Below are 26,818 nucleotides of genomic sequence, written 5' to 3'. Positions count from 1 at the left end.
TGTAAGGCGGTAACGCCCACTAAGTACACGGAGGAACTGATCCGGGATGCCTTCGTAGCGGGCCACAGGTCCAACTACACCCGACAGCGACTGCTGGAGCAGAGTGACCTCACCCTCGACAAAGCCTCCGACATCGCACTAACGCTGGACGCAGCCTTCCGGGGCATGGATGCCTACTCCTCTGCACCGTGGACGCCGCGGGGAACGACAACCTGGGACACGGTAGGACAGCCCCATAGCACCGTGCCACCCCAGCCACAGCCCAACAACGGCCCAACTACCGCAGCAGTGTCCCAAAGCCAGACAGCAGTATCCCAAGGCCAGAAATGCTACTTCTGTGGCCAGGCCAAACACCCCAGAGCGCGCTGCCCGGCGAAGAATGCAACCTGCTCGGGCTGCGGGAAAAAGGGACACTACGCCAGCGTCTGCAAGGCCAAAGCCACCCCGAACGCCAGCAGCGCCGCGTGTGGGCCGTGCGAGCCGCCATCTTGGGCCTCCCCAGCCATGTGCGAACCACCGCAGCAGCAGCCATCTTGGACGACTCCAGCCACATGGGAATCATGGGCGCCGCCATCTTGGACACCAGCCGGGACGCAGCAGACCGCCAACCCCCACCCATCTGATACTCGCAGCGACACACCGACCCCTACGCTGGCCTCTGTGACGCTGGACCAAACGAGACCGCACCAGTTAGCTCGGTCCAAAATGGACGTTAAGGTAAACGGCCATGCAATAAACTGCCTTTTTGACTCCGGGAGCACAGACCAGACAGAGCCCACCTGATAAAAGCCACTCGCCCTTTCGAACGCCTGAGCGTCGATTTTAAAGGGCCTCTCCCCTCCTCCGACCGCAATGTGTACTTCCTCAACATCATTGACGAGTACTCCCGGTTCCCGTTCGCTTTCCCCTGCCCGGACATGACCAGTGCCACGGTCATTAAATGTCTGAACAGCCTCTTCACCCTGTTCGGTTTCCCCAGCTATATCCATAGCGACCGGGGCTCATCGTTTATGAGCGACGAACTCCGCCAGTACCTGCTCGCTAGGGGTATTGCCACAAGCAGGACCACCAGTTACAACCCCCGGGGGAACGGACAGGTGGAAAGAGAAAATGCGACAGTTTGGAAGGCCGTCCTGCTAGCCTTAAAGTCTAGGGGCCTTCCGACCTCCCGCTGGCAGGAGGTGCTCCCCGATGCGCTCCACTCGATTCGGTCACTTCTCTGCACTGCCACCAATGCCACCCCTCACGAGAAAATGTTTGTCTTCCCAAGGAAGTCCACATCGGGGACATCGTTACCGCCATGGCTGACGTCCCCAGGGCCGGTACTACTGAGAAGACACGTGAGGGCCAATAAAACGGACCCCCTGGTCGAGAGGGTCGACCTCCTCCACGCCAACCCCCAGTACGCTTACATTGCGTACCCGGACGGGCGGGAGGACACAGTCTCCATACGAGACCTCGCACCCTCGGGGACCGCTGTAACCCACTACCCATTACCACCCCCCCCCACGACCCGATATCCAACCCCAGCAGCCGGCTCGCCTTGGACCGTCACCCATGAGGACTACACTCCAGGGCCCCAGCCTACACGGGACGCGACGCCGGAAGCTCCACCACCCCTGCCGTCGCCACGTCGATCACAGCGGCAGACAAGACCTCCGGAGAGACTCCAATACACGAACTTTTAAATACACTTCACCCCGCCGGACTCATTTTTAAACAAGGGGTGAATGTGGTAAACCACTGTCATACCTGTCTGTGTCTGTATGTGTATTCCACTAGGTACAGGTCTGGACATGCCTCGGCTGACTCCTCCCACTATTCCAGGTATATAAGTGACTACCTCCCAGTCCCTTAGTATTCTGGACGGGTCGACCACTTGAGACAAGACCTTCATTCTTTAGTTAATAAAAGCCTGATTGTTACTCGCTCAACTTCAGTCTTTTGAGTAATTGATGGCGCATCAGATGGTAAGGGAGTGTTTGATGGGACAGTGTAGAGGGAGCTTTCCTCTGTATCTAACCCCGTGCTGTACCTGCCCTGGGAGTGTTTGATGGGGACAGTGTAGAGGGAGCTTTCCTCTGTATCTAACCCCGTGCTGTACCTGCCCTGGGAGTGTTTGATGGGACAGTGTAGAGGGAGCTTTACTCTGTATCTAACCCGTGCTGTACCTGCCCTGGGAGCGTTTGATGGGACAGTGTAGAGGGAGCTTTACTCTGTATCTAACCCGTGCTGTACCTGCCCTGGGAGTGTTTGACGGGACAGTGTAGAGGGAGCTTTACTCTGTATCTAACCCGTGCTGTACCTGCCCTGGGAGTGTTTGATGGGACAGTGTAGAGGGAGCTTTACTCTGTATCTAACCTGTGCTGTACCTGCCCTGGGAGTGTTTGATGGGAAAATGTAGAGGGAGCTTTACTCTGTACCTAACCCATGCTGTACCTGCCCTGGGAGTGTTTGATAGGACAGTGTAGAGGGAGCTTTACTCTGTATCTAACCCGTGCTGTACCTGCCCTGGGAGTGTTTGATGGGACAGTGTTGAGGGAGCTTTACTCTGTATCTAACCCGTGCTGTACCTGCCCTGGGAGTGTTTGATGGGACAGTGTAGAGGGAGCTTTACTCTGTATCTAACCTGTGCTGTACCTGCCCTGGGAGTGTTTGATGGGACAGTGTAGAGGGAGCTTTACTCTGTATCTAACCCCGTGCTGTACCTGCCCTGGGAGTGTTTGATGGGACAGTGTAGAGGGAGCTTTACTCTGTATCTAACCCGTGCTGTACCTGCCCTGGGGGTGTTTGATGGGACAGTGTAGAGGGAGCTTTACTCTGTATGTAACCCATGCTGTACCTGCCCTGGGAGTGTTTGATGGGACAGTGTAAAGGGAGCTTTACCCTGTATCTAACCCGTGCTGCACCTGCCCTGGGAGTGTTTGTTGGGACAGTGTAGAGGGAGCTTTACTCTGTATTTAACCCGTGCTGTACCTGCTCTGGGAGTGTTTGATGGGACAGTGTAGAGGGAGCTTTACTCTGTACACTGGACAAACAGGGGGCTAAAGCAGGGGAGGAGCTAAACACGATCAAAATCACTAAGGAAGTGGTACTCAGTAAAATAATGGGACTCAAGGCAGATAAATCACCTGGACCTGATGGCTTACATCCTAGGGTCTTGAGGGAAGTGGCGGTAGGGATTGTGGATGCATTGGTAATAATTTTCCAAAACTCCCTGGACTCGGCAATGGTCCCGGCAGACTGGAAAACTGCTAATGTAACACCCTTATTTAAAAAGGGCAGTAGACAGAAGGCTGGAAACTATAGACCGGTTAGCCTAACATCTGTGGTAAGTAAAATTTTGGAGTCCATTATTAAGGAGACAGTAACAGGACATTTGGATAATCATAATTTAATAGGACAAAGTCAGCATGGTTTTATGAAGGGGAAGTCATGTTTGACAAATTTGCTGGAGTTCTTTGAGGAAGTAATATATAGAGTGGACGTAGTGTATTTAGACTTCCAAAAGGCATTTGACAAGGTGCCATACAAAAGATTATTGCTTAAGATAAAAAATCACGGGATTGGGGGTAATATTCTGGCATGGATAGAGGATTGGCTATCTAACAGAAGGCAGAGAGTTGGGATAAATGGTTCATTCTCAGACTGGCAATCAGTAACTAGTGGTGTTCCGCAGAGGTCAGTGCTGGGTCCCCAACTCTTTACAATCTATATTAACGATTTGGAGGAGGGGACCGAGTGTAACATATCAAAGTTTGCAGATGATACTAAGATGGGGGGGAAAGTAGTGAGTGAGGAGGACATAAAAGACCTTCAAGGGGACATAGACAGGCTAAGTAAGTGGGCAGAGATTTGGCAGATGGAATACAATACTGGAAAGTGTGAGGTTATGCACTTTGGCAGGAAAAATCGTAGAGCAAGTTATTATCTTAATGGCAAGAAACTGGAAAGTACTGAAGTACAAAGGGATCTGGGGGTCCTGGTGCACAAAACTCAAAAGGTTAGTATGCAGGTGCAGCAAGTGATTAAGAAGGCCAATGGAATGTTGGCTTTCATTGCTAGGGGGATAGAATATAAAAATAGGGAGGTATTGCTTCAGTTGTACAAGGTATTGGTGAGACCGCACCTGGAATACTGCGTACAGTTTTGGTGTCCATACTTAAGAAAGGACATACTTGCTCTCGAGTCAGTACAAAGAAGGTTCACTCGGTTAATCCCGGGGATGAGGGGATGGACATATGAGGAGAGGTTGAGTAGATTGGGACTCTACTCATTGGAGTTCAGAAGAATAAGAGGCGATCTTATTGAAACATATAAGATTGTGAAGGGGTTGGATCGGGTGGATGCAGGGAAGATGTTCCCGATGATGGGTGAAACTAGAACTAGGGGGCATAGTCTTAGAATAAGGGGCTGCTCTTTCAAAACTGAGATGAGGAGGAACTACTTCACTCAGAGGGTGGTAGGTCCATGGAATATGCTGCCCCAAAAAACTGTAGAAGCTACATCATTACATAAATTTAAAACAGAAATAGACAGTTTCCTAGAAGTAAAGGGAATTAAGGGTTACGGGGAGTGGGCAGGAATTTGGACATGAGTCTAGGTTCGGATCGGTCATGGCCCTGTGGTTAGCGGAGCGGGCCCAGGGGCCGTGTAGCCTGATCCTGCTCCTATTTCGTGTGTCTAATTCTGTTAGATGCAGGAGATGGTTCTGTGATAGTGGATTGGCAGTTAGGATCAGATCAGCCATGATCTTATTGAATGGCGGAGCAGGCTCGAGGGGCCGATTGGCCTACTCCTGCTCCTATTTCTTATGTTCTTATGTATCTAACCCCATGCTGTACCTGCCCTGGGAGTGTTTGATGGGACAGTGTAGAGGTTGCTTTACTCTGTATCTAACCCATGCTGTACCTGCCCTGGGAGTGTTTGATGGGACAGTGTAGAGGGAGCTTTACTCTGTATCTAACCCGTGCTGTACCTGCCCTGGGAGTGTTTGATGGGACAGTGTAGAGGGAGCTTTACTCTGTATCTAACCCGTGCTGTACCTACCCTGGGAGTGTTTGATGGGACAGTGTAGAGGGAGCTTTACTCTGTATCTAACCTGTGCTGTACCTGCCCTGGGCGTGTTTGATGGGACAGTGTAGAGGGAGCTTTACTCTGTATCTAACCCGTGCTGTACCTGCCCTGGGAGTGTTTGATGGGACAGTGTAGAGGGAGCTTTACTCTGTATCTAACCCATGCTGTACCTGCCCTGGGAGTGTTTGATGGGACAGTGTAGAGGGAGCTTTACTCTGTATCTAACCCGTGCTGTACCTGTCCTGGGAGTGTTTGATGGGACAGTGTAGAGGGAGCTTTACTCTGTATCTAACCCGTGCTGTACCTGCCCTGGGAGTGTTTGATGGGACAGTGTAGAGGGAGCTTTACTCTGTATCTAACCCGTGCTGTACCTGCCCTGGGAGTGTTTGATGGGACAGTGTAGAGGGAGCTTTACTCTGTATCTAACCCGTGCTGTGCCTGCCCTGGGAGTGTTTGATGGGACAGTGTAGAGGGAGCTTTACTCTGTATCTATCCTGTGCTGTACCTGCCCTGGGAGTGTTTGATGGGACAGTGTAGAGGGAGCTTTACTCTGTATCTAACCCGTGCTGTACCTGCCCTGGGAGTGTTTGATGGGACAGTGTAGAGGGAGCTTTACTCTGTATCTAACCCGTGCTGTGCCTGCCCTGACACGCCTCACGTTGATGTGCAGTAATGCTCACTGAAGCAAAACACAGTCCAGCCCTTTATGTCCCAGCGTTATTCCTTACCGGATGAGTAGATTTCTCATCAATGACCTCGGATCATTTCTGATGCTCTTGGAAGCAAAATGCTGTGGCTTTTTGCCAAGTCTGTGAATGTAAAGGTGGATGGGTTTGCTCTGGGCACAGGGCTCGCAGGGTTCGCCAGTGACGACGCGATGGAACATGTGGCTGAATTAAACATTCACGTGAAACCGTTATTCTTCAAAGAATATTTTACCGCAGTGTTAATCAAAACAAAGAAACCTAACTTCAAAGACAAAAGTTTCATCTCTTCCAGCTGCACCTCTGAGCAGCAGCTCCTTGTGTTTCTTTTTCCAGATACACGTCACTGACTGGCGAGCTGTGTGGTTGCTGGGTTACCCCCTGCTCATCTCCCCTCTGTATGCCCGGTGTCTGAAGCACTGCAATTTACACGCACGATGAGATGGGAGCAGGCAGCTAACTGATGGTTGGTAGTAGGCACCCAGTCGTGTGGAGGATTCAGGGTAGTTTCAGCAATCATGTGTCTGTTTATCTCACACACTCAACACACACCTCACACACTCACACACACACTCACACACTCACACAGACACACAGACACACAGACACACTCACACACTCACACACTCACACACTCATACACACACACACTCATACACACACACACATACACACACCACACCACACACACAAAACACACACACACATACATACACACACTCACACACCTCACACACACACTCACACACTCACACACTCACACACTCATACACACACACACATACACACACCACACCACACACACAAAACACACACACACACATACATACACACACTCACACACATACACACACACTCACACATACACACATACACTCACACACACACACACACACACACTCACACACACACTCACACACACACTCACACACACACACACACATACACACACACATACACACACAGTCTCTCTCAGTAAAGCTCCCTCTGCAGGTTAAAAATACGACACACGTATGCACACATGTACACTGACACGCGTGTGCACACACAGACATGTACAAACACACACGTACACAGACACACACTTACCTCCACCACAGTCACTTTGGCAGCTTTACACATGGGCTGGTTGAAGTTCCGTGCAGTTTTCCTGAAAGGGGAACGTACAGATGTCAGAGGGCAGTCCTGCTGCGCTGAGCCAATCCTGACGCAGTCTTCACAGGCCAGGTCTGTGACCTCTCCCGGGACAACGGATGCATCGCTCTACCATACCGTACCCTGGCGCGGTGTCTCCGCATTCCCCGCCCTGAACACACACAGACTCACTCGGGTCAGTTCCACAGACACAGAACGCCCTCTGATGCCTCTGCAAAGTGGCCATTCGTTAAGTGTGACCCAAGGTGGTCAGTGACGTAAGAAAACTACTTGGCACTTGGTCTAAGCGTTAAACAAAGCTTTAATCAACTGTTTTACAACATGGAGGTCTAGTTGTGTCCTTCACTAGTTCCTGTTAAAGAATGTCCTGCGCAAGCTGGGCCCGTGCCCGAGTATTTATACTCTCCCTGGACAGCGCCACCAGCAGGCCGCCCAGTATCATTACATAAGTCATTTCCACATGAATGACAAGAGTCACGTCAGTCAGTGTAGGCAACTATTCTTCCATGGGAGGAATCCAATCCTGTGCTCACAAGCACACAACAAAGTCCCATACAATTGCAACAGGCTCCTTGGGGCACAGGGCGCACTGGCATGGTCAGGGTTAAAACAACAGGTTAAACTGGGCTCTTGTATTAGGGTGAAAAACAACGGAAATAACTGGAAAAACTCAGCAGGCCAGGCAACATCCGTGGAGAGAAATTAGAGTCAACGTTTCGGGTCAAAACCCTTTATCAAGACTAAAGAGGCACAGGGAATGAAATAGATTAAGAGGCCGGGCTGGGAGAGAACAAAAGAGAAGAGACATTAAGAGGTATTCAAAACGAGACGAGATGGTGATAGGACTAGTGGAGACAAAAGACGGCTCTAGATTAGGTGTGAAATACACTGGCAGAATGGGAGACAGCTGCCATGTGGGAGAGAGAAAAAAGGAGGGGGGGGGAAAAACCAAAACAAAGGTGTGGATGAAAAATATAAGTAAAAATGTAATGGGGCCGAGGTTATGATCTGAAATTGTTGAACTCGATATTGAGTCCGGAAGGCTGTAAAGTGCCTAATCGGAAGATGAGGTGCTGTTCCTCGAGTTTACGTTGAGCTTCCGTGGAACAATGCAAGAGCCCGAGTACGGTGAGGTCCGAATGGGAATGGAGCGGTGAATTAAAGTGACAGGCGACCGGAAGCTCGGGGTCACCCTTACGGACTGAACGGAGGTGTTCCGCAAAGCGGTCACCCAATCTGCGTTTGGTCTCCCCAATGTAGAGGAGACTGCATCGTGAGCAGCGAATACAGTATACTAGATTGCAAGAAGTACAAGTAAATCGCTGTTTCACCTGGAAGGGGTGTTTGGGGCCCTGGACAGTGGGGAGGGGGGAGGTATAAGGGCAGGTGTTACATCTCCTGCGCTTGCAGGGGAGGGTGCCGGGCGAAGGGGAAGGGGTGCTAGGGGTGATAGAGGAGTGGACTAGGGTGTCTCGGAGAGAGTGGTCCCTACGGAATGCTGAAAGGGGAGGGGAGGGGAAGATGCGTTTGGTGGTGGGATCATGTTGGAGGTGGCAGAAATGGAGGAGGATGATCCGTTGAATGTGGAGGCTGGTGGGGTGAAAGGTGAGGACAAGGGGAACCCTATCGTGGTTCTGGGAGGGAGGGGCAGGGATGAGGGCAGAAGTGCGGGAGATAGAACGGACACGGTCAAGGGCCGTGTCAACCACGGTAGAGGGGAATCCTCGGTTGAGGAAAAAGGAAGTCATGTCGGAAGCACTGGTGTGGAAGGTGGCATTGTCCGAGCAGATGCGGCGGAGACGGAGAAACTGGGAGAATGGAATAGAGTCCTTACAGGAGGCGGGGTGGGAGGAAGTGTAGTCCAGGTAGCTGTGGGAGTCGGTGGGCTTGTAGTGAATGTTTGTCAATCACCTATCCCCAGAGATGGAGATGGAGAAGTCGAGGAAGGGAAGGGAAGAGTCAGAGATGGACCATGTGAAGGTGAGGGAAGGGTGGAAATTGGAGGCAAAGTGAATGAAATTGTCTAGTTCGGGGCGAGAGCAGGAAACGGCACCGATACAGTCATCAATGTACCGGAAAAAGAGGTGAGGAACTGGGTTCTTGTATTAGGGTCCTGGGCAGCGTTCCCTCTAATTTTTTCTTTCACTCGTGGTCCCTTTAAATTTGCTGTCCGGTACCTTCCAGCGACAACAGCCTGTGAGCGCCCTGCCCGGGACCTCTCGCTAGGGTAGTGTCAGCAGTGTCAGCCAGTGGCTCAGTGGGTCGCGCCCTCGTCTCTGAGTCAGAAGGTTGTGGGTTCAAGTCCCACTCCAGAGACTTGAGCACAAAAATCCAGGCTGACACTCCCAGTGCAGTGCTGAGGGAGTGCTGCACTGTCGGAGGTGCCGTCTTTCGGATGAGACATTAAACCGAGGCCCCGTCTGCTCTCGCAGGTGGGTGTAAAAGATCCCACGGAACTATTTCGAAGAAGAGCGGGGGAGATCTCCCCAGTGTCCTGGCCAATAGTTATCCCTTAACCAACATCACTAAAACAGATGATCTGGTCATTATCACGTTGCTGTTTGTGGGATCTTGCTGTGCACAAATTGGCTGCCGCGTTTCCCACATTACAACAGTGACCACACTTCAAAAGTACTTCATTGGCTGTAAAGCACTTTGAGACGTCCGGTGGTCGTGAAAGGCGCTATAGAAATGCAAGTCTTTCTTTCTAGGGGAACGTTGTTCCTGGGTGGGTCAGTGGGCTAGGTACTGACCTTTCACCTCAGGGCTCTGGGTTTGACTGGAGGAGAAAGTGTTGCCAAGAGTCTCCTGTACATTGAGTGGGTGGTCCGGTCTCAAGCGAGTAAAACTGCCCACAATTCACCCTCTCCAAGCCCCTCCTGTTCTGTGGCCAACCCCCATCTCTTTAGCACCATGAAGTCCCCACTCACCACACAAAGCTGAAACCTGGAGCTGGCTTTACCTCCGCAGAAACAATGCTTAATTTAGCACAAAGTACCACCTCCGCCTCTGTCCCTACAGACTCTCCTCCTATCTTGCCAGTGCCCAGCTGCTTCATTCCAATGGGATTGTGTAGCTGACGGGCGCTGAATCACTTAGATGGTAAGGAGACCTACATCAGAATGCTGTTCATAGACTACAGCTCAGCATTCAACACTATCGTCCCCAACAAGCTGGCCACCAAACTCCAAACTCTTGGCCTGAACACTTCCCTCTGCAACTGGACCCTGGACTTCCTAACAAACAGACCCCAGTCTGTCAAATTAGGTAACCACACCTCCCCCCCCCGACCCTGAACACGGGGGCCCCACAAGGATGTGTGCTGAGCCCCCTCCTCTACTCCCTCTTCACCCACAACTGTGTGGCTGTTAATGGTTCCAACACCATCATCAAGTTTGCGGATGATACCACGATGGTAGGCCGATCACCAACAACGATGAGTCAGCCTACAGGGAGGAGGTCCAGCATCTCGTGAACTGGTGCGCCGATAACAACCTGGTCCTTAACATCAAGAAAACCAAAGAAATCATTGTGGACTTCAGGAAGTCTAAAGGCGGAAGTCACACCCCCATCCACATCCATGGGGCTGTGGTGGAAAGGGTGGACAGCTTTAAGTTCCTCGGAGTCCACATCACGGAAGACCTCTCCTGGTCCCTCAACACCTCCTCTCTGGTGAAGAAGGCCCAGCAGCGCCTATATTTCCTAAGGAGGCTGAAGGGATGTAACCTGTCACCCCTGATCCTCTCTAACTTTTACCGCTGCACAATAGAGAGCATCCTGATGAACTGTATCACAGTATGGTGTGGCAGCTGTAGCTACTATGACCGGAAAGCCCTGCAGCGGGTAGTCAAAACTGCCCAACGCATTACCGGCACCCGGCTACCGACCATAGAGCACATATACCAGAAACGCTGTTTACGGAGGTCACGGACCATCATCAAAGACCCTACCCACCCCAGCCACAGTCTGTTCGCCCTCCTGCCATCTGGGAGACGCTACAGATGCATTCGCACCCGAACGACCAGATTTAGGAACAGCTTCTTTCCCAGGGCTGTCATCCTACTGAACTCCACAAATAAACTCTAAAGCCTGCACATCTGCCAATGCACTTTATTATGGTTATGTTTATGTTAATGTATTACAAGCCAAATGAATGTTGAATGTTTAAATGTCTTAATCTAAATGTACACTCTCGGGAGCCGCAAGCCTACATTTCGTTGTACTGCACTTGTGCACTAACAATGACAATAAAAGTTGATTTGATTTGATTTAATTACCGGAATACAACGTTCCCAGCCCGATCCGCCTTCCAGGCCTTGATGAGCGCAAAGTCCCCGGTGATCCCTTTCTCCATGATGTAGTGTCTGCCATTGAACTCCCGCACCTGCGGACAACAGAGAACAAAACGACATCAACACACACCGTGTCCACAAGAATACAGAGCGAGCCGGGGGGAGGAGTGTGAGCTGGGCGGGGGGGGGGGGGGGGGGGAGTGTGAGTCGGGGTGGGGGGGGCGGGGGAGTGTGAGTCGGGGGGGGCGGTGTGAGCCGGGGGGAGGGGGAGTGTGAGTCGGGGGGGGGGGGGGAGTGTGAGTCGGGGGGGAGGAGTATGAGCCGGTGGGGGAGGGGGGGGAGTGTGAGTCGGGGGGGGAGGGAGTGTGAGTCGGCGGGGGGGGGAGTGTGAGCCGGGGGGAGGAGGAGTGTGAGTCGGGGGGGGAGGGAGTGTGAGTCGGTGGGAGGGGGAGTGTGAGTCGGGGGGGGGGGGGGGGAGTGTGAGCCGGGGGGAGGAGGAGTGTGAGTCGGGGGGGGGGGGGGAGTGTGAGTCGGGGGGGGGGGGGAGTGTGAGTCGGGGGGGAGGAGTATGAGCCGGTGGGGGGGGGGAGGGAGTGTGAGTCGGGGGGGAGGGAGTGTGAGTCGGTGGGAGGGGGAGTGTGAGTCGGGGGGGGGGGGAGTGTGAGCCGGGGGGAGGGGGAGTGTGAGTCGGGGGGGGGGGGGTGTGTGAGTCGGGGGGGAGGAGTATGAGCCGGTGGGGGGGGGAGGGAGTGTGAGTCGGGGGGGGGGGGAGTGTGAGTCCGGGGGGGGGGGGGGGGAGTGTGAGTCCGGGGGGGGGGGGGGGGAGTGTGAGTCGGGAGGGGGAGTGTGAGTCGGGACGGGGGGAGTGTGAGTCGGGGGGGGAGTGTGAGTCGGGACGGGGGGAGTGTGAGTCGGGAGGGGGGAGTGTGAGTCGGGAGGGGGGAGTGTGAGTCGGGCGGGGGGGAGTGTGAGCCGGAGGGGGGGGAGTGTGAGTCAGGGGGGGGAGGGGGAGTGTGAGTCGGGTGGAGGGGAGGGAGTGTGAGTCCGGCGGGGGGGCGGGGGGAGGGAGTGTGAGTCGGGGGGGGTGGCGGGTGTGTGAGCCGGGGGGAGGGGGAGTGTGAGCTGGGGGGGGGGAGTGTGAGTCGGGGGTGGGGGGGAGTGTGAGTCGGGGTGGGGGGGAGTGTGAGTCGGGGGGGGGGAGTGTGAGTCGGGGTGGGGGGGAGTGTGAGTCGGGGGGGTGAGTGTGAGCCGGGGGGGCGGGGGGAGAGTGAGTCGGGGGGGTGAGTGTGAGCCGGGGGGGTGGGGGGGGGGGAGAGTGAGTCGGGGGGGGTGGGTGTGAGCCGGGGGGTGGGGGGGGTGAGCCGGGGCGGGGGAGTGTGAGCCGGGGGGAGGGGAGAGTGAGTCGGGGGGGGTGAGTGTGAGCCGGGGGGCGGGGGGGGGGGGGTGAGCCGGGGCAGGGGGAGTGTGAGCCGGGGGGAGGGGAGAGTGAGTCGGGGGGGGGGGTGAGTGTCAGCCGGGGGGTGGGGGGGGGTGAGTCGGGGGGGGTGGAGTGTGAGCCGGGGGGCCGGTCCAGTAGATCGGCGCTCTTACCTCTCTGGGCTCACTTGCAATGCAGATGCTGCCATCCTTGTTATATTTTATTGGCGCCCCTCCTTCTTCAATAAGTGTGCCACACGCTGTCGGTGTAAAGAATGCTGGGATACCCGCACCGCCGGCTCGAATTCTTTCAGCCAAAGTTCCCTTACAGGATAAGGTGGGTGAATAGTCAGTCAGAACCACTCTACACTGCCCCATCAAACACTCCCAGGGCAGATACAGCACGAGTTAGATACAGAGTAAAGCTCCCTCAACACTGACCCATCAAACACTCCCAGGGCAGGTACAGCACGGGTTAGATACAGAGTAAAGCTCCCTCTACACTGTCCCATCAAACACTCCCAGGGCAGGTACAGCACGGGTTAGATACAGAGTAAAACTCCCTCTACACTGTCCCATCAAACACTCCCAGGGCAGGTACAGCACGGATTAGATACAGAGTAAAGCTCCCTCTACACTGTCCCATCAAACACTCCCAGGGCAGGTACAGCACGGGTTAGATACAGAGTAAAACTCCCTCTACACTGTCCCATCAAACACTCCCAGGGCAGGTACAGCACGGATTAGATACAGAGTAAAGCTCCCTCTACACTGTCCCATCAAATACTCCCAGGGCAGGTACAGCACGGGTTAGATACAGAGTAAAGCTCCCTCTACACTGTCCCAACAAACACTCCCAGGGCAGGTACAGCACGGGTTAGATACAGAGTAAAGCTCCCTCTACACTGTCCCCACCAATCACTCCCAGGGCAGGTACAGCATGGGTTAGATTCAGAGTAAAGCTCCCTCTACACTGTCCCATCAAACACTCCCAGGGCAGGTACAGCACGGATTAGATACAGAGTAAAGCTCCCTCTACACTGTCCCATCAAATACTCCCAGGGCAGGTACAGCACGGGTTAGTTACAGAGTAAAGCTCCCTCTACACTGTCCCAACAAACACTCCCAGGGCAGGTACAGCACGGGTTAGATACAGAGTAAAGCTCCCTCTACACTGTCCCCACCAATCACTCCCAGGGCAGGTACAGCATGGGTTAGATTCAGAGTAAAGCTCCCTCTACACTGTCCCATCAAACACTCCCAGGGCAGGTACAGCACGGGTTAGATACAGAGTAAAGCTCCCTCTACACTGTCCCATCAAACACTCCCAGGGCAGGTACAGCACGGGTTAGATACAGAGTAAAGCTCCCTCTACACTGTCCCATCAAACACTCCCAGGGCAGGTACAGCACGGGTTAGATACAGAGTAAAGCTCCCTCTGCACTGTCCCATCAAACACTCCCAGGGCAGGTACAGCACGGGTTAGATACAGAGTAAAGCTGGGACCCGCCTCCCCGAGGCAGGAAGGGGATTAGTGCCAATTAACTGCCTGTTAGCAGATAGTTAACAGGCAGTTTTTAGCCTAATCCCCACTTTTATTGCTGAAGTGTGGGATTCCCGACGGCTCCAAACCACGCCAAGTTAGCGAGGCGGACCGTCGGGCTGAAGGGATTGGAGGGGTCGAGATGTCCGGTGTTCAGGTGAGTGATGGGTGCATGAGTGCAGAGGTAAGTGTGTTTGGTGTGTGTAAAGTGTTTAAAGAAGTTTAATTACCTTTATTACCTTTACAGCCTTCCTTCCTTCAGGTCTCGGGAGTCCCTCATCTCACCGGCACAGAAAGCAGAATGGCCGCCAGCTGTCAAAAGTTGCAGCCTCAGCTTTCTGTTCTGGGGAGATCTCTAAATCAGCCTGAGAGGAAGGAATTAACTTAGTGTACAGATTGTCAGTGACAGCTTCAAACAGCTGTCAAACGCTGATATTTCATCTGCCAAAAGCTCTTGACAGATGACATGTCAATCTGTGATGTCACCTGTTGCCGGGTGGCCCGTAATTGGCCTGCTAAGCCCGCTGGGCGGGCTCAACAAGGTCAAACCAGTCTAAATCACGTGGATTGGCCACAACTCAATGGAGGCGGGACGACAACCCCGAAAGTTGTCGTCCCGCCTCCTACCCGCCTCCTCAATGAAAATCCAGCCCAGTGACTATCTCCATTTATTTCTGCCCGTACACCAAACTTCTTCTTCTTCTTCTTAGGCAGGGCCTCGGAACCGAGGATGATTTGCTTCCACACTAACAATGAGTTCTCAGGTGACTGATGAGTCCAATGCAGGACCTACAGTCTCTGTCACAGGTGTGGCAGACGGTGGTTGAAGGGGCAGGTGGGTGGGGTGCTTGGGTTGACGTGCGCTCCTTGCGCTGCCTGCGCTTGGCTTCCGCTTGCTCCCGGCGAAGAGACTCGAGGTGTTCAGCACCTTCCCGGATGCTTCTCCTCCACTTTGTGCGGTCTTGTGCCAGGGATTCCCTGGTGTCGGTGGGGATGTTACACTTTTTCAAGGAGGCTTTGAGGGTGTCCTTGAAGCGTTTCCTCTGCCCACCTGGGGCTCTCCTGTGTGTGGGAGCTCCGAGTAGAGCGCTTGTTTTGGGAGTCTCGTATTGGGCATGCGGACAATGTGACCCGTCCATCGGAGCTGATCGAGCGTGGTCAAAACTTCGATGCTGGGGATGTTGGCCTGAGCGAGAACACTGACGTTGGTGCGCCTATCCTGCCAATGGATTTGCAGGATCTTGCGGAGCCAGCGTTGGTGGTACCTCTCCAGTGCTTTGAGGTGCCTGCTGTACATGGTCCATGCCTCTGAGGCATACAGCAGGGCAGGTATCACTGCTGCTCTGTAGACCATGAGCTTAGTGCCGGGTTTGAGGTCCTGGTCTTCAAACATTCTCTTCCTCAGGCGACCAAAGGCTGCACTGGCACACTGAAGGCGGTGTTGGACTTCGTCGTCGACGTCTGCCCTTGTTGACAGTAGGCTCCCGAGGTATGGAAAGTGGTCCACGTTGTCCAAGGCCTTGTCGTGGATTTTGATAATCGGGGGGCAGCACTGTGTGGCGGGGGCAGGTTGGTAGAGGACCTTTGTCTTACGGATGTTTAGTGTAAGGTCCATGCTCCCGTACGCTTCGGTGAAAGTGTTGACGATGGTTTGGAGTTCGACCTCCGAGTGAGTGCAGACGCAAGCATTGTCTGCATACTGTAATTCGACGACAGAGGATGGGACGACCTTGGATCTGGACTGGAGGCGACGGAGGTTGAACAGTTTCCTGTTTGTTCTGTAACGTAGCTCCACTCCAGTGGGGCGCTTAGGTCAGTGTCTGACGCACTATCTCCATTTATTTCTGCCCGTATACCAAACACTTCACTAATGTCAACAATGAAATTGCAGCTGCCGTTAACTCAAGAGAGATTTCTCACCTGTGGTGTCAGCTCGACCTCCAGCTCCCCGGCCAGGTACTGTCGCTCGAACTCGGCATTCTCACCCACGTATGATGCAACCATCCGTTTGATCTGCTTGGTGTGAAGGAGAAGTCCCAGGCCGAAATTATCCACTCTGTATGGAGACCAACAGGGCAGAGGATCAGTCATAACTGTGACCCCACCCGCCCCACCCCCCCCCCGCCGCGCCCCCCACCACCGCCTCTCCCCGACGCCATGACAAGCAGAAGCATCAGGAGCTGGGGATTTCAAATACCTAGATTCAGATATACCTATATCCGCCACCGGCAGATTCAGGGGCCCACTGTCCTCCGCCCGCCCTGTCCCAAACAACGCAGTGTGCGGAACCTCTGTCTGCCTATGAACACTGTGACCCCTACCATTATTCAAATTGATTAATAACGGGGCAACGGACAAGAAGGGGCATGTGGGCGATGTAACAGAACACAGCAACGCATCCGCCATTGTCCCCATTTCCCCTCTCACCACGCAAGGTCAGAGTGCGCGCGACCCAGAGCACAATTCTGATTCAGACTGATATTAAAAGCTTTGTCACAGAGAAGGGTTTTCAGTCGGGACTTAAAGGAGGAGAGAGACGGACAGCAGGAGAGGATTACGGAGGGAATTCCAGAGCATTTAGGGCCTGGACTGAAGGCTGAAGGCACGGCCACCAATGGTAGAGCTTATGGAGGGTGGAGGGTGGGCGCCTGGACGGAAGAACACTAGAGCAGTGAGGTCTGGGAAGTGACGGGCATGGATGAGGGTTTCCGCAGCGGTTGGGCCGAGGCAGGGGCAGAGGTGGGTGATGCTGCGAGGGTGGAAGTAGGCGGACCTTGTGCTGGAGGGGATATGGTGTTGGAAACTCAGCTCAGGGTCGGAGCAGTTGCTTCAATCAGATTCATGACCAGAACGCCTTCCTCTTCTTCGAGCAAGGGATTGGTTGAATGTCTCATCTAGAATCACAGAACGATAGAGCACAGGCGGCCATTCGGCCCATCGTGCCTGTGCCGGCTCTTTGAACGAGCTCTCCAATTAGTCCCACTCCCCTGCTCTTTCCCCACAGCCCTGCAGATTTTTCCCCTTCAAGTATTTATCCAATTTCCTTTTGAAAGTTATTATTGAACCTGCTCCCACCGCCCTTTCAGGCAGCGCGTTCCAGATCACAACAACTCGCTGTGTAAAACATTTTCTCCTTACGTCGCCTCAAGATCTTTTGGCAATTTTATTCTGACGAAAGGTCATCGATCTGAAACGTTAAGTGTCTCTCTCCACAGATGCTGCCTGACTTGCTGAGTATTTCCATAATTTTCTGCTTTTATACACCTTCAATCTGTGCCCTCTGGATACCGACCCTTCAACCACTCTGACATGAATCAGTCGTTCATGAAAGAAAGACTTATGAAATAAGACTGAGCGGCCTCTGGGTGGCGCTGTCCAGGGAGAGTATAAATACTCGGGCCTGGGCCCAGCTTGCGCAGGACATCCTTAACAGGAACTAGTGAAGGACACAACTAGACCTCCATGTTGTAAAACAGTTGATTAAAGTTTTGTTTAACGCTTAGACCAAGTGCCTAGTAGTTTTCTTACATCACACTGGAAACAGTTTCTCCTTATTTACTACTCATGATTTTCAACACCGCTATCAGATTTCTGAAAGATGGCAACCGTAACACTGCAGCATTTACTGAGTGCTGCAAGGAGGTGTCAGCTTAGATTACGGTCTCGAGTCCGGCTTGTATATACACCAAAATAAAATATTAATTGCGGAATGCGAACAATTGCTCACTTTTTTTAAGCAGCATAAAGTTGCACTGTCACAGCTCCATCAAGCTAAGCTGTCACAGGTGGTTGCAGTGTGAGGGTTGCCAGTGCGTGTTTGGGTATCCAGGTCAGTCTCTATACAGATCCCACCCTCCTCCTCACCCATCCTCTCCTGAGAACATGTATCCTGTGCCCAAAAACCCCCCACAAATCAACAGTAACAAGCATAGCCTGGGGAGGGAGATAATCAGTCAGGCTCCTGATTCCTATCGAGTGAGCCAACTCAAATGTGCATGTGTGTAAATGTCGGGTGAGGACAAGAATGGGCTCAACTGAGATACACGTCACGGGAAAATTCTCTTTCCACACTTGCTGTCTCGGCTCTTAGGAGCGGGGATGGGACAGACTCACACTCCCCCAGACACCGTCCAGGCCTTGAGGAGAGACCAGAAAACTGGGGGAAAATTCACTTCCAAAAATAATCCACTTACAATGTGAAAGAACAGAGAGCACAGACCGTGCACACACAAATTCCCAGAGCACAGACCATGTACACACACATTCCCAGAGCACAGACCGTGTACACACACATTCACAGAGCACAGACTGTGTACACACACATTCCCAGAGCACAGACTGTGTACGCACACATTCCCAGAGCACAGACTGTGTACACACACATTCCCAGAGCACAGACTGTGTACACACACATTCCCAGAGCACAGACTGTGTACACACACATTCCCAGAGCACAGACTGTGTACACACACATTCCCAGAGAACAGACTGTGTACGCACACATTCCCAGAGCACAGGCTGTGTACACACACATTCCCAGCACAGACCGTGTACACACACATTCCCAGAGCACAGACCGTGAACACACACATTCCCAGAGCACAGACCGTGTACACACACATTCCCAGAGCACAGACTGTGTACACACACATTCCCAGAGCACAGACTGTGTACACACACATTCCCAGAGCACAGACTGTGTACGCACACATTCCCAGAGCACAGGCTGTGTACGCACACATTCCCAGAGCACAGACTGTGTATGCACACATTCCCAGAGCACAGACCGTGTACACACACATTACCAGAGCACAGACTGTGTACGCACACATTCCTAGAGCACAGAGCGTGTACACACACATTCCCAGAGCACAGAATGTGTACACACACATTCCCAGAGCACAGACTGTGTACACACACATTCCCAGAGCACAGACTGTGTACACACACATTCCCAGAGCACAGGCTGTGTACGCACACATTCCCAGAGCACAGACTGTGTATACACACATTCTCAGAGCACAGAGCGTGTACACACACATTCCTAGAACACAGAGCGTGTACACACACATTCCCAGAGCACAAAATGTGTACACACACATTCCCAGAGCACAGACTGTGTACGCACACATTCCCAGAGCACAGACTGTGTACGCGCACATTCCCAGAGCACAGACTGTGTGCACACACATTCCCAGAGCACAGACCATGTACACACACATTCCCAGCACAGACCGTGTACACACACATTCCCAGAGCACAGACTGTGTACACACACATTCCCAGAGCACAGACTGTGTACACACACATTCCCAGAGCACAGACTGTGTACACACACATTCCCAGAGCAGACTGTGTACACACACATTCCCAGAGCACAGACTGTGTACACACACATTCCCAGAGCACAGGCTGTGTACACACACATTCCCAGAGCACAGGCTGTGTACGCACACATTCCCAGAGCACAGACCGTGTACGCACACATTCCCAGAGCACAGACCGTGTACACACACATTCCCAGAGCACAGACCGTGTACACACACATTCCCAGAGCACAGACCATGTACACACACATTCCCAGCACAGACCGTGTACACACACATTCCCAGAGCACAGACTGTGTACACACACATTCCCAGAGCACAGACTGTGTACACACACATTCCCAGAGCACAGACTGTGTACACACACATTCCCAGAGCACAGACTGTGTACACACACATTCCCAGAGCACAGACTGTGTACACACACATTCCCAGAGCACAGACTGGGTACACACACATTCCCAGCACAGACTGTGTACACACACATTCCCAGAGCACAGACCGTGTACGCACACATTCCCAGCACAGACTGTGTACACACACATTCCCAGAGCACAGACTGTGTACACACACATTCCCCGAGCACAGACTGTGTACACACACATTCCCAGAGCACAGACTGTGTACACACACATTCCCAGAGCACAGACCGTGTACACACACATTCCCAGAGCACAGACTGTGTACACACACAGTCCCAGAGCACAGACCATGTACACACACATTCCCAGAGCACAGACTGTGTACACACACATTCCCAGAGCAGACCGTGTACACACACATTCCCAGAGCACAGACTGTGTACACACACATTCCCAGAGCACAGGCTGTGTACGCACACATTCCCAGAGCACAGACTGTGTACACACACATTCCCAGAGCACAGACTGTGTACACACACAGTCCCAGAGCACAGACCATGTACACACACATTCCCAGAGCACAGACTGTGTACACACACATTCCCAGAGCACAGACTGTGTACACACACACTGTGGGCCTGAACCATGCACATGAACATAGGGCACGGTGATAATGGGGTGATAATAAGGGCAGCAGCTCCTATCATCGTGCCTTACACTGTGCTTGGTGTGAGTGGCGAGCACCAATCTGGCCGCCCAGTAACTGGATTGCTGGGAGTCTGCACACACCGGGAGCTGCTGCCCAGAGCAGTATTGGCTCCCTGACCTGTGCAGTATTGGCTCTCTGACCTATACAGTATTGGCCCCCTGACCTGTACAGTATTGGCTCTCTGACCTGTGCAGTATTGGCTCTCTGACCTGTGCAGTATTGGCCCCCTGACCTGTGCAGTATTGGCTCTCTGACCTGTGCAGTATTGGCTCCCTGACCTGTGCAGTATTGGCTCCCTGACCTGTACAGTATTGGCTCTCTGACCTGTGCAGTATTGGCCCCCTGACCTGTACAGTATTGGCTCTCTGACCTGTGCAGTATTGGCCCCCTGACCTGTGCAGTATTGGCTCTCTGACCTGTACAGTATTGGCTCTCTGACCTGTGCAGTATTGGCCCCCTGACCTGTACAGTATTGGCTCTCTGACCTGTGCAGTATTGGCTCCCTGACCTGTGCAGTATTGGCTCTCTGACCTGTGCAGTATTGGCCCCCTGACCTGTGCAGTATTGGCCCCCTGACCTGTACAGTATTGGCTCTCTGACCTGTGCAGTATTGGCTCCCTGACCTGTGCAGTATTGGCTCTCTGACCTATACAGTATTGGCTCTCTGACCTGTGCAGTATTGGCCCCCTGACCTGTGCAGTATTGGCTCCCTGACCTGTGCAGTATTGGCTCTCTGACCTATACAGTATTGGCTCTCTGACCTGTGCAGTATTGGCCCCCTGACCTGTGCAGTATTGGCTCTCTGACCTGTACAGTATTGGCTCTCTGACCTGTGCAGTATTGGCCCCCTGACCTGTGCAGTATTGGCTCTCTGACCTATACAGTATTGGCTCTCTGACCTGTGCAGTATTGGCCCCCTGACCTGTGCAGTATTGGCTCTCTGACCTGTACAGTATTGGCTCTCTGACCTGTGCAGTATTGGCCCCCTGACCTGTGCAGTATTGGCTCTCTGACCTGTGCAGTATTGGCCCCCTGACCTGTGCAGTATTGGCCCCCTGACCTGTGCAGTATTGGCTCCCTGACCTGTACAGTATTGGCTCTCTGACCTGTGCAGTATTGGCTCTCTGACCTGTACAGTATTGGCTCTCTGACCTGTGCAGTATTGGCTCTCTGACCTGTGCAGTATTGGCCCCCTGACCTGTGCAGTATTGGCTCTCTGACCTGTACAGTATTGGCTCTCTGACCTGTGCAGTATTGGCTCTCTGACCTGTACAGTATTGGCTCTCTGACCTGTGCAGTATTGGCTCTCTGACCTGTGCAGTATTGGATCCCTGACCTGTGCAGTATTGGCTCTCTGACCTGTGCAGTATTGGCTCCCTGACCTGTGCAGTATTGGCTCCCTGACCTGTGCAGTATTGGCTCTCTGACCTGTGCAGTATTGGCTCCCTGACCTGTGCAGTATTGGCTCCCTGACCTGTGCAGTATTGGCTCTCTGACCTGTGCAGTATTGGCTCTCTGACCTGTGCAGTATTGGCTCCCTGACCTGTGCAGTATTGGCCCCCTGACCTGTGCAGTATTGGCTCTCTGACCTGTACAGTATTGGCTCTCTGACCTGTGCAGTATTGGCCCCCTGACCTGTGCAGTATTGGCTCTCTGACCTGTGCAGTATTGGCTCTCTGACCTGTGCAGTATTGGCTCTCTGACCTGTGCAGTATTGGCTCTCTGACCTGTACAGTATTGGCTCTCTGACCTGTACAGTATTGGCTCTCTGACCTGTGCAGTATTGGCCCCCTGACCTGTGCAGTATTGGCTCTCTGACCTGTGCAGTATTGGCTCTCTGACCTGTGCAGTATTGGCTCTCTGACCTGTGCAGTATTGGCTCTCTGACCTGTGCAGTATTGGATCCCTGACCTGTGCACGTGTTTGCGTCCTGGCCGCGCTCAGTCTGCAAGGCTACACAAAATATCTAAAAGAACCAGCTTTCCTGTAATGTCACTGGAGCAGTGCCCAGCACACTGGACCCGGCACCTCCCTCACTCAGACCCCCCTCACCACCCCTCACTCCCACCCCCCCTCATACACCCCCTCACCCCCCCTCACCCTCTCACACCCCCCTCACCCCCCCTCAACCCCTCACCCCCTCCCCCACCCCCTCACCCCCCTCACACCCCCTCACCCTCCCCTCACACCCCTCACACCCCCCTCACCCCCCCTCACACCCCCCTCACCCTCCCTCCCCCTCCCCCTCCCCCTCAACCCCCCTCACCCCCCTCCCCCTCCCCCTCCCCCTCAACCCCCCTCACCCCCCTCACACCCACCCCTCCCCCTCACCCCTCCCTCACACTCCCCTCACACCCACCCCCCCTCACCCCCCTCACACCCCCTCACCCTCCCCTCACACCCCCTCACCCTCCCCTCACACCCCCTCACCCCCCTACACCCCCACTCAACCCCTCACCCCCCCACCCCCTCCCCCCCCTCACACCCCCTGCCCCCTCACCCCCCTCACCCTCCCCTCACACCCCCTCACCCCTCACCCCCTCACACCCCCCTCACCCTCCCCCTCACCCTCAACCCCCCTCACCCACCTCACACTCCCCTCACCCCCACCCCTCCCCCTCACCCCCCTCACACCTCCCTCACACTCCCCTCACCCCCCTCACACCTCCCCCTCACCCCCCCTCACACGGCCCCTCAGCGCCCCGCCCCCAGCCGCTCAGCCCCCTATCGCCCAGCACATGTTAATTGGCCCTTAGTTATTAAACAAAAAAGTTGTTTGCCCCCCCCCGGTGCAGCTTTGACCGTGTGCTAAGGCCGCCCCAACCCACCCTCTCCATTACCACTGGGCTGTAAATAGATGATGTTCCTTGTGCGGGTGAGGGGTTCTCCATCCCTTCCTCTCCCCCAGTCAGAATGGAGATGCCAGTCTGCGGGTGCATGGAGCACCTCGGGATCAGCAGTGGTGGCAGCTCTCCCTCAGGGCGGCTCCATCCACACACACAGCCCCACCCCCTCCGTGTTACCACTGCCAGTTCGACAAGGTATTTCTTTTGAAGGGCGGATTAGCCGCGATCCTGCCTGAGTACCGACACATACAGAACACACGTGCCAGCTTGTTAACACAGAGACGCTGTTTATGTTGGGGTCAAAAGTTTATCAAAATCATTGCCTTCCACTGTGCAATCAAAAGTTTATAACACGTCCATTAAAACTCGAGGGTGTCCACCTTCACTTCCATTAATTTATGAGACATCACTGTTAATGTTTAACGCAACTGGTGAGGCTGTCTGTCGCAATGCCAACAGCCAGAACAAGGGGCTTGGCATCGGACGCTGGCCAGCACCGATGGCACTTCAGAGAATCTGCCGCAGTCTATTCAGCAACACAACCCTTCAACAAGGTTAAACACCAAAAAAACTTCCCTGAAAACTGAAGGGATCAAATATCAGGGGACACATTAAACTGGAGCATCATAGCGTCAGGAACAAAGTAAATCTCCCTCTACATTGTCCCATCAAACACTCCCAGGGCAGGTACAGCACGGGTTAGATACAGAGTAAAGCTCCCTCTACACTGTCCCATCAAACACTCCCAGGGCAGGTACAGCACGGGTTAGATACAGAGTAAAGCTCCCTCTACACTGTCCCATCAAACACTCCCAGGGCAGGTACAGCACAGGTTAGATACAGAGTAAAGCTCCCTCTACACTGTCCCATCAAACATTCCCAGGGCAGGTACAGCACGGGTTAGATACAGAGTAAAGCTCCCTCTACACTGTCCCATCAAACACTCCCAGGGCAGGTACAGCACGGGCTTAGATACAGAGTAAAGCTCCCTCTACACTGTCCCATCAAACACTCCCAGGGCAGGTACAGCACGGGTTAGATACAGAGTAAAGCTCCCTCTACACTGTCCCATCAAACACTCCCAGGGCAGGTGCAGCACGGGTTAGATACAGAGTAAAGCTCCCTCTACACTGTGCCATCAAACACTCCCAGGGCAGGTACAGCACAGGTTAGGTACAGAGTAAAGCGCCCTCTACACTGACCCATCAAACACTCCCAGGGCTGGTACAGCACGGGTTAGATACAGAGTAAAGCTCCCTCTACACTGTCCCATCAAACACTCCCAGGGCAGGTACAGCACGGGTTAGATACAGAGTAATGCTCCCTCTACACTGTCCCATCAAACACTCCCAGGGCAGGTACAACACGGGTTAGATACAGAGCAAAGCTCCCTCTACACTGTCCCATCAAACAGTCCCGGGGCAGGTACAGCACGGGTTAGATACAGAGTAAAGTTCCCTCTACACTGTCCCATCAAACACTCCCAGGGCAGGTACAGCACATGTTAGATACAGAGTAAAGCTCCCTCTACACTGCCCCATCAAACAATCCCAGGGCAGGTACAGCATGGGTTAGATACAGAGTAAAGCTCCCTCTACACTGTCCCATCAAACACTCCCAGGGCCGGGACAGCACGGGTTAGATACAGAGTAAAGCTCCCTCTACACTGCCCCATCAAACACTCCCAGGGCAGGTTCAGCATGTGTTAGACACAGAGTATAGCTCCCTCTACACTGTCCCATCAAACACTCCCATGGTAGGTACAGCACGGGTTAGATACAGAGTAAAGCTCCCTCTACACTGTCCCATCAAACACTCCCATGGTAGGTACAGCACGGGTTAGATACAGAGTAAAGCTCCCTCTACACTGTCCCATCAAACACTCCCAGGGCAGGTACAGCACAGGTTAGATACAGAGTAAAGCTCCCTCTACACTGTCCCATCAAACACTCCCAGGGCAGGTACAGCATGGGTTAGATACAGAGTAAAGCTCCCTCTACACTGTCCCATCAAACACTCCCAGGGCACGTACAGCATGGGTTAGATCTGTAGCACCAGCTGATCTGCCCTGGGCTGCAATTGGGCCAAACATGGTGCAGAAGAAGCCTGAAGGCCCTTCAGTCCGGGCTGGAGTGGGAGCCAGGTCCTTTAGTGGAGGTCAGAGTTCCGTTTGCTCAGTCTCCTTTTACCCCCAGTGGTTTTCCCATAAATCGTTTCAGTGCCTCCCGAGGTCTTGCTGTGTCGGACACTCACCCTGCATTGTTACTGACAGCCGTGAGATCCTTGACTGACGTCTTCAGCAAAGCATTGATCAGGTTTTCCGGGATGCCACATAACCCAAAACCTAAGGGAATAATGCAGAGAGGAGTTTAGAGAGAGTGAGTCCATCTCCAGCAGAGTACAAGTCAGCAAGGTCGATCGGTAGGGCTTCCCAATGGCTCAGGGAGTTTATTCCATTTGTAACTGACACAGACCAGAGAGGCCCCAGATTCCAGCTGATTGATCTGAGCCAAGGCCACTGCAGTCAGCATCAACGCCCCTGGGCTAAGGAGGGGAAAAACCATTCATAGGCACCTGCTGGAAAGTGGGTACAATAATGACGCAGTCCGTGCCCGCATGCAGCAAGACCTGGACAACATTCAGGCTTGGGCTGATTAAGTGGCAAGTAACATTCACGCCACACAATCATAGAAAGTTACAGCACGGAAAGAGCCATTTCGGCCCATTGTGTCCGCGCCGGCCAACAAAGAGCTATCCAGCCTAATCCCACTTCCCAGCTCTTGGTCCGTAGCCCTGCAGGTTAGAGCATCCCAAGTGCACATCCAAGTACTTTTTAAATGTGGTTACGGTTCCTGCCTCTACCACCCTTTCAGGCAGTGAGTTCCAGACCCCCACCACCCTCTGGGTGAAGAAATTTCCCCTCAAATCCCCTCTAAACCTTTCACACAAGTGCCAGACAATGACTATCTCCAACAAGCGAGATTCTAACCACCTCCCCATGATATTCAACGGCATTACCATCGCCAAATCCCCCACCATCAACATCCTGGGGGTCACCATTGTCCAGAAATTTAACTGGACCAACCACTTAAAAACCATGGCTGGGAATTCTGCGGCGAGTGTCTCACCTCCTGACTCCCCAAAGCCTTTCTACCATCCACAAGGCACAAGTAAGGAGTGTGATGGAATACTCTCCACTTGCCTGGATGAGTGCAGCTCCAACAACACTCAAGAAGCTCGACACCATCCAGGACAAAGCAGCCCGCTTGATTGGCCCCCCATCCACCACCTTAAACATTCACTCCCTCCACCACCGGCGCACCGTGGCTGCAGTGTGTACCATCTACAAGATGCACTGCAGCAACTCGCCAAGGCTTCTTCGGCAGCA

At 53.5% G+C, this 26,818-nt stretch overlaps 1 protein-coding gene across 4 annotated transcripts in view; it reads right to left on the bottom strand.

Moving 5' to 3' along the window:
- oxct1a (3-oxoacid CoA transferase 1a) overlaps nt 1-26,818 on the bottom strand; it is a 286,549-nt gene that overhangs the window by 137,985 nt on the left and 121,746 nt on the right. For 3 of the 4 annotated variants that reach the window (XM_085965065.1, XM_085964917.1, XM_085964995.1), the window contains exons 3-7: nt 25,684-25,774; nt 16,107-16,242; nt 12,818-12,967; nt 11,213-11,319; nt 6,870-6,930 (exon numbers count right to left, since the gene is read on the bottom strand). In XM_085965065.1, coding sequence (XP_085821191.1) covers nt 6,870-6,930; nt 11,213-11,319; nt 12,818-12,967; nt 16,107-16,242; nt 25,684-25,774 — 545 coding nt within the window. The remainder of the gene's footprint in view (nt 1-6,869; nt 6,931-11,212; nt 11,320-12,817; nt 12,968-16,106; nt 16,243-25,683; nt 25,775-26,818) is intronic. The other variant, XM_085965115.1, reaches the window with a different exon arrangement.

The sequence above is a fragment of the Somniosus microcephalus genome, chromosome 1 (genome assembly GCF_052327205.1).
Source record: "Somniosus microcephalus isolate GS21.2 chromosome 1, FLI_Smic_1.0, whole genome shotgun sequence".
NCBI lineage: Eukaryota > Metazoa > Chordata > Chondrichthyes > Squaliformes > Somniosidae > Somniosus > Somniosus microcephalus.
Note: the sequence above shows the minus strand (reverse complement) of the source record. Positions and strands in the feature narration are given on the sequence as shown.